This window comes from Athene cunicularia (genome assembly GCF_003259725.1).
Source record: "Athene cunicularia isolate RWA chromosome 9 unlocalized genomic scaffold, athCun1 chr9_part1, whole genome shotgun sequence".
Classification (NCBI taxonomy): Eukaryota; Metazoa; Chordata; class Aves; order Strigiformes; family Strigidae; genus Athene; species Athene cunicularia.
In genome coordinates this window covers 1,125,082-1,133,133 of record NW_020799110.1, presented here as the reverse complement: position 1 = coordinate 1,133,133, position 8,052 = coordinate 1,125,082, and the positions used below count along the sequence as shown (strand labels likewise).

Genomic DNA, 8,052 nt, shown 5'->3' with positions numbered 1-8,052 from the left:
GGGGGGGGGGGGGCAGCACAGAAAACGGGGGGCAAAGATGGAAAGGCATGGAAACACATTCCCCGTAAGCCTGCAACACCGGGCATGGAGCTCCCAGCACCAAGGGGCTTTTCTCCTTCCATAACCCAGCGCTTCACACGGTTCCTACAGAAAAACCCAACTGCGCTGGCAGCACTACAGCGTTGCTGAGCTTAGGAGATTTCTCTAAGCAATAAACAGAGTAATTTAGGCATAAAAATGGTCCCTAGTGGCCTTTCTTAAATAAAACAATTTAGAGTTTTTATGCTTCAGTGCTCTCCCTGTTTGCATTATTTATGGATGAAGAACATCCATTTTTCCCTTAAAGTAGGCAAGAGTGTTCAAGGCCCAAGGTAATGTCTAGCCCCCAGCACGCAGAGAAAGACTTTTTGTTTTAATAAAGAATGCCCAGTACTTCACGTTTCACAACAGTCTATGATGCACTATAGCTTCTGGAATTCTGAGATCCTGGAGGCAAACAACAGCCAGTCCTTAGATCCTTAAGCTTTCATTTTCATCCCACAATGTTCTGTTTTAAAGAGTTGTCCATTTCCAGTATATAAATATGAAATACAAATATGTATGAATAAATACAAATATATACCCCACCAGTTGAAGAGAGTGGGTAATCCGATTGCTCCGGCTCAAACCAAAGGAACCAGAAGTTATTGTACCAGTAGGCGCTGTTGCAATTGCCAATCTCTGCCTGGAAAACGGACTTGTGCTCTTCTGCCACCACTGATTCTTGGCAGAAAAGTGTGACTACGGGAGAACACCTCTGAACAACAGACAGGTGATCTGGTGAAACTTGCAATAAAAGCAGGAAGAATGCTTAAATTTGTTTAGAAGATTCAGACTTTCTGTTCTCTACTGCCAGCACAGTGGTTTGGCTTTTTCATACGCATGCTCCACCATACAGCGCCCTGCTGGAGTGTCTGGCAGCCAACAGAATAAATTTGTCCAACTACACAATGAAACAGGTGAACAAAGTAAGTAATAAACATGAAAATTAATTCTCAAGCGACTACCAAAAACCAAAAGCAGCCAACTTCTCACAGTGAACTTTTGAAGTGACAGAAGCACGCAGTGCAATTTAGGAAGGGAAATGGTCAAAGCAGACAGAACACTGCGTCCAGATTAAACTTCTGAGAACATACCTTGCTCACTTCTTTCAGAGCTTGCTTGCAGGTCTCGTATTTTGACGAATCCTTGGGAGTTTTCTGACAAATAGTCTGAAATAAAATGTCAGCTACCTCAGAGGACTAAGCAGCACAGATTGGAACAAATCTGTTCTGTACCTGCAGTAAGGGAACAGCCCCAGGTAATGCTGTCTGACCTTGTGGAAGGTATTTCCAAAGGATTAACAGAGATAGCTACAACGCGTACCGTGGGAAAACATACATAATGCTGTTATTCCATGAAAACCGGAGCACGTGCAAGGGATGACAGCTGCAGCATCCCAACAGAGGAAGTGCTGGGAAGGAATGAGAAGTAAATCCCATCTATGAATTACACGTACCAGTTTTACCTGCTGACAGAGCTTATTCTTATGAGTTGCACGTGAAGTCCTATCAGAAACTGGCATTTTGAATCTAGGACACAGCAGTCAAATCACTTTTTTTTGATTGTGAAACAAAAACATTGTAAGATATTTTACATTAAATTAGTCTTTGGTTTAATTATGTTCCCTTCTCTCTGAACATACTTGGAGTGCTACTTCGGGTACTGAAGCCTTAAAAATCAAATTCACTTTGAAGTCTAAGGTTTACACAACCGTTTCCAAGAAAAACAAGAAGACACAAACAAAGCAAAACTGAAATAGTGGAAAACTTGAGAACTGCGTTCACTCTTCAGGGTTATGCTGTGACCCTCTTAACTGCGAGTCGTAACAACCTGCTCCTGAAAGTATTTACTGCAGAAGGACCCTTCTGTCATCTACAAGACTACATATGAAGTCTTGTTTTTTCAGCTATAGGGTTTAATTTTAATACTAACACTAGATACAATTTCGGTGCTAGGTTCCCTCCTTGGTTTCAGAGTCATTTTGACCCTTTACTGTAAAACTGTTCTATTAGAATGTCTGAATGTTTAACTTCTGAATGGGGGATCAGGAGCAGGAGGTACCAGCCACAGGAAGTGAACAAATGCTGCGGTGCTTCATATCTACAGCCCCACACCTGGTCAAAGAAGGTATGAAGAGACTGGAATGAACTGGGAGCTCAACATGGAAGAATGCTAATGTTAAAGGAACGTGCATCAAGGCAAAGTAGGAAAGTAACTGTGTTCTCACATCCATCAGTAAGGGAAGCCGAGTGACTCTCTGCATGGGGAGAATGAGGAAAGAGATCATTGGTAAGTTCCGGCAATCCTCGTGGGACTCGATTCGTGACAACACCTCTTTAAACGCCGGATTGGTGGCTCTGGGGGAAAAACAGAGGCGAGAATTAAACGGTTATGTTTTACCAAAGGCTTGTGAAAGCTGCTAGTTGTTAAATCAATCATTAATTCATTAATAAGCAAGTGTGATTTGAAGGAGTTCTATCAACTAGGGCAGTTTCCCGGCGGTGCCTGGGCGGCACCCGGCTGCCAGGCCCCGCTCGGTGGGAAGCTGCAGGCTCTGCCCCGACACCACGGCCTGCTACTCACCCCCCCAAAGCGGGGGGTGCAATCACATCTTAAAGTCGGTTCTTACAGTAACTTCTGCAGTGTGCGCTGCTGATAGACTTCATTGGTGCAGTATTTCACATAGGGATCAAACGTTGAGGAGGTGTGCTTTTCAACTATATCACTGATATCATCGATGAAGATGTTGTTCTGATGTCTTGCTTCAAGTTCTTTAAAGAACCTGTGAAAAAAGAGAATCAATTACTTAGTTTTACAGAAAAAAGCCGACTTTCTCTCGCAACATTTTACGCCTCACCTGACACAACCCAGACTTCTATAAGCTAATGACAACTTGAAAGGCTTGTGAAAGGGTGAGATCATCCCTCCTTTGGCAGAACCAGGCGGGAGCCCGTCAGCGACGCCAGCCAGAGGGTGGCGTGTCACCTGGCAGCGCTCACAGCGCCCCCCAGCACGCACTTCCCCTCTCCAGCTGCCAAAACCGAAACAGCGTTACTGATCTGGTTAGACCAGAACTTCTAGAAACAGGCTTGGAAAAGAAACAAACGACTTCAAGCACACATTAACACATTTCCTCTTGTAATAAAGGAGGGACAATACCAGAGATGGACAGTGAAAGTTGTGAGACTGCTAAACTAAGAGCAAAATAATATATAGCAGCCTGAGCCGGACAAGGTGCTCACGCACCGTGTTCTTCAACCTGCACTGAAACCAAACACAGACTGGGAACAGAAATCCTGAGCTGACCTTTTCCCCTAAACATGTTTGTTCTCAGAACTTCCCTCCCGTTCCTCTGTTCGATGTGCCAGTGCCTTTGGCCTCTGGAAGCTTTCCACTACTTTTTGCGTTTCTAATCTTACCAGAAACCAAAAGCCTTTATTTGTGTGAAGCTCATTAGAAGCATCTTACTGTTTGGGGTATCACACAGCCCAGCTATTGCAGGTCACTGCTATGACCTACACTGGCAGCAGTCCGATCCTTAAAGATCTGGAAGCTGCTGAGAATCTCTCACATACTCATCTTGCCTGCAGCCTTTACACACGATGATTCACTAGAGGAACCCTGAACTCCCTAGAGTAAACCAGCCAATAAAAAAATTCTCATCTACCACAGGAAAATGAAGTAAATACTTGGAACACATGATCCCACGTCAAGCTAAAACATTTTGAAACATGTTTTATTTTGGCCCATTATTACATTCTCTCATAATAATATTAACACTGGCTCTCCATAATCCATCACCTTGCAGCATTTCATTTAAGTCACCACCAACGTCCTCCACAGTTTCTTTTACAGACAAACCTCAAACATGTAGGAAGAGCAGAACAGGATGAACAGAACCTTATCATACAAGTGTTTAACAACATGGGTTAACTAAAATTAAGACACTTTCAGGTGTGCTTCAAAGAAGCTGCCTGAATTGAGCGCTTTCCTGATTCTCAGTTACAGTCAGAAGAATCAAAGGTGAGGTTTTCTCATTTAGCATTTTTTGGTTTTGTTCTTTGAAGTTCTGACACATTAACCGCAGGTTGAACTGACTGATGTTTATCAGTATAATCACCTAATGAAAAACAGGACACTGCCTACAACTAGACACAACGCTGTCTACTGCAGCGCAGCGATTTCTCCTCACTCCCCCGTAAGCGGTGCAGCAGTACTTTAACAGCCTCGCTGCTTTGGGCAGGGAGAGTCCCGCAGCAGCCTTCTATCCTCTACCCAGCTTCTTCCAAAGCACAGAACAGTCCCAGTGCCACTGACTTCTATGACACTACATATTTGGGGTTTTAGTATCCAGAACAGCATACGAAGTTGCTGTGAGATCTCAAACAATACATGGACAAATACTAAAGTTAACAGTTGCCTGAAATTTCACTGGGGTCCAAGTAGGAGGGGGGAAAGCATCTCCAAGTCTACAATTTCTCATGAACCACAACTGCCAGATTCAACCGCTGACCACCATGAACTGCAGACGACTGGAATTAATTTCTGCTCTACTCAGACACGTTTATAGTTGGGAGAACTCGGTGCGCTGCCAATTTACTCTGCTCAGGAAATTAGGAAATGCCCCATTTCTTCCTGCCATACGTTATGGCACACTGACAAGGTGTTTGACCATGCTGGACTACAGCTGCCACTTTTAGAATTTATCTGAGGCTCCACTAATGACATCACCACTCACAGTCATTGTAAGGAACAGTAACAACCTCGGATGGTAGAAGTTTAAACAAAAACCAAACAAAAACCAAACCACCAAAGAGAAGAGAGGGACAGAGAGAAGCAGCATACCCAAGTCCACCCCCCGCAACACGCACTGTAAGCAGTATCCCCTCTGGAAGTCAGGCACTGGAGTTTCAATCAAAGGTTGGTTTTTTCTGCATCCAGTCTGCTCATTACTGCACACAATCAGTGAATCAGACACATCATAAAAACCTTTTACTTAAAATTTTAGGACATACTCTGCCAAAGATCAGTACTGAGGGATTGAGTGGTTCAATTCAGTTTAACCAACTATGAATTAGTCGTGCTGTGTGACTGACTTTTTTTGCTTAATACCAGAAGGGTTTATTTAAAGCATTTGTTTCTGTTAACCAGAAGTTTTCTGGTTAAAGTTAAAGCCAATTAAGTGAAAGCCAAACAGCATCATGAGACAGCATTTGATTCCTATCATCTTGCCCTTATTTGTTTAAAATAAATGTCCAATTTTTAATCCTCTGAAACTCCCCCTCCCAAAAAGGCTACCTGCCAAATTTAGAAATGCAGGATGAATTCATTTCCGTTTTTTTCTTTTCCTCCCCCGTGTGTAGATCTTGGGCTAGATCTCACCAACCCTGGAGCCTGTCCTGTCCTTACGAGTTTCCTCCTTAATGCTGGTGGCTCCCGCTAAGGGTCTGCCCAGGTCCTTCGGCAGCTCATTAACAAGCTGGTAATCACACCAGCAGCAGTGTCTGATACTTGCTCAGGCAATTCTCTTAAGCCAGTTTTTCCTACCCACTGCCACTGCTTTCCTCAACGATGCCCACGACCTCCTCAGCAGCTCTGGTTACTTCAGCTGTATAAACACGAGTGCCCAGCAGTACGTGCCCAACGCCCCGCACTGCTCCACACAAGTCACCTTTGTAAGGCCTGTGCTGTGGTTACTTAACAACTGCCCAACTCCCAGCCACATCACGGAGCTCTGCTGAAACAGACGCCACAAAGAAATACAAAGTAAGTGTCCTAATAGTAATCATTTTGGTTAACATTTGTTCTCACCATTTACTCTCCCTTCACTCCTAGGTAAAGATATGAACTGAGCAGGACTCACATTCTTATGAATACTGCATTTTCCTAATCTGGATATTCCAAACTAGATTGCACTGATTAAAAAAAAAATCCAATTAGGGCAGGTAAAAGAGGTTTTTAACTAGGCAGGCCAAATTAGTGTTAGGAAAACTATTACAGAATCAGTTATTAACCTGGAGCAAAAAGCATGCAGAATCAAACCACAGCACGTAAAAGGAATATACAGAAAGGTCAGAGCTACCACAAAACCCCAGCAGGTTTACCTACAGCAAGGGTCACTACAGAAGACAAGCGATGGCAAAGTCCTTCTGGCAAGTGCAACTGGGAAATAACCGACTGGTGAAGATCCATCTGAAACAGCAGTAAAGGTGGAACACCAGCTGTCACCAGAGCCAGGTGATCAGCACACAAGAGAGCGAAGAGGAAAAAAAAAATTCTGATCCAATTACTATGCAATCATTTTATTCTGTTTGCAGAACGACAGAACACACATAATAGCACTACCAGGCTGGTGGGAGGGACAGATGGCATCAACCATTGTGGTTTGCTGTATGGGTTACATCCCAGCCACAGAATCAAGGTTCTCAACCATTTATCTGGCCTTTTCCTACTGCTTTCAGCACTAATTTTTAATCTCCTCACAGATCTACATAATACCCCATCACTAACTGTTCTGGACAGCGCTGTCAGATGCCACAGCCACGGAAAATACCAGTCCATTGCTGTCAAAGCCATTCTGGATGTGCAAGTGAACTGCAGGCTGGCTTGCAGAGCACTTGTTTGAAGTTCATGATTATTATCCTTGTTTAATGTTTTCAAAGCTATAATGACCTACATGTCTGGCATGAAGAAGATTATAATGCAGATTTAGCTTCAGAGCGATGTTGCTGCTGACACACTACCACTATCCAGTAACAGAAAAAAGCCACTGGAGTGGAAGCAAGAACAATTTAGCTTCCTCCTCTTGGAGATAAGGGAACAGGAAAAACTTGTACCAATTTCAGATAACTTCAGATAAAAGTAATAAAAGTAATAAAAATTTCTGAGTAGCCTATCCAGATCTGAATATTCGCATCAGGAACAGAATCTTAACATCTGCATCACAGTTGTTTGTTTTTGGTTTTTTTTTTTTTTATTTTCTAGCGGCTCTGCATTTGCAAGTAACGGTATTTCTGACAGATTTCTGACGATATCATTGTTCTTGATGGCTACCAAGTGTCTGAGCCGATTCATTGTTACTCAAGATAATCAATTATAATACACTGGAAACTGAAATAACTCCTTCATGATTTGCATAGCATTGTTGTGGTCCAGTCCTGAATTAGAGTTACTGGCAGGAGCACCTTCCACACAGAAAGGTTTCTGTGCAGTCACTTGTCTCCCTCGTCTGAGCAGGACGTCACATGAACTCAGCATTTCTCAGTGAAACTGCAGCAGTTCTCAGCAAGTTAAAAATAACGTGTTATTTTTTACTGCCACACCCACATGCAGATTTTGAAACTTCATCGCAAGGCTGAAATTAACAGAGATTCTTCAGGGCAGTCCTTTGTCACTTCCCTGCTGTAACTGCCTGTTTTGGTTTCCTAATTCGTTTTGAAACGGCTTGGACTCAAATTATATTAAAACATTGTGTGAAGACAGGGGAATTGCAGGTTTTTTGAGGTACAGGATCTTTTTTAATGAATGCTCAAGTTTTCGCATTTGAGTAACCTCACTGATTTGCAATATAAATAAAGTTAGATGCAATAACTGCAATATATTTATGCCAATTTCTGTTTTGAGTCAGAAGCCTTGAACTTCTACCTGATTTACCTTCTTACCTTCTTATTTGATGTCCAGTTAGAAGAGTAACATCTGTTTACTTGGTTTCAGGTTGAAATGCTCTTTCTCAATGCCTTTTTTTTTCCCCACTCTATTTCCAAACCTGTTGCTCTGTACTGGAACTGTACCTTCCTAGAACTTACTTTGAAGTCATATGCAGAAATACTACCCTGCAGTCCTCTTCTACTATGTCTATACTGTTCAGAACTAGGAGATTACCTCCATAAAAGGATTAGGTTGAAAGAAAAGAAATGTAGCAAGTGACAAAAAGTAGAATGCCAAACCAGTAGTGCCTGTAGGTTATTATAT

At 42.7% G+C, this 8,052-nt stretch overlaps 1 protein-coding gene across 1 annotated transcript in view; it reads right to left on the bottom strand.

Annotated features, from left to right (window-relative positions):
• The window catches only part of ARHGEF26 (Rho guanine nucleotide exchange factor 26), a 48,485-nt gene that overhangs the window by 15,199 nt on the left and 25,234 nt on the right, over positions 1-8,052 (bottom strand). The window contains exons 6-8 of the mRNA XM_026854570.1: positions 2,711-2,863; positions 2,309-2,438; positions 1,176-1,250 (exon numbers count right to left, since the gene is read on the bottom strand). Coding sequence (XP_026710371.1) covers positions 1,176-1,250; positions 2,309-2,438; positions 2,711-2,863 — 358 coding nt within the window. The remainder of the gene's footprint in view (positions 1-1,175; positions 1,251-2,308; positions 2,439-2,710; positions 2,864-8,052) is intronic.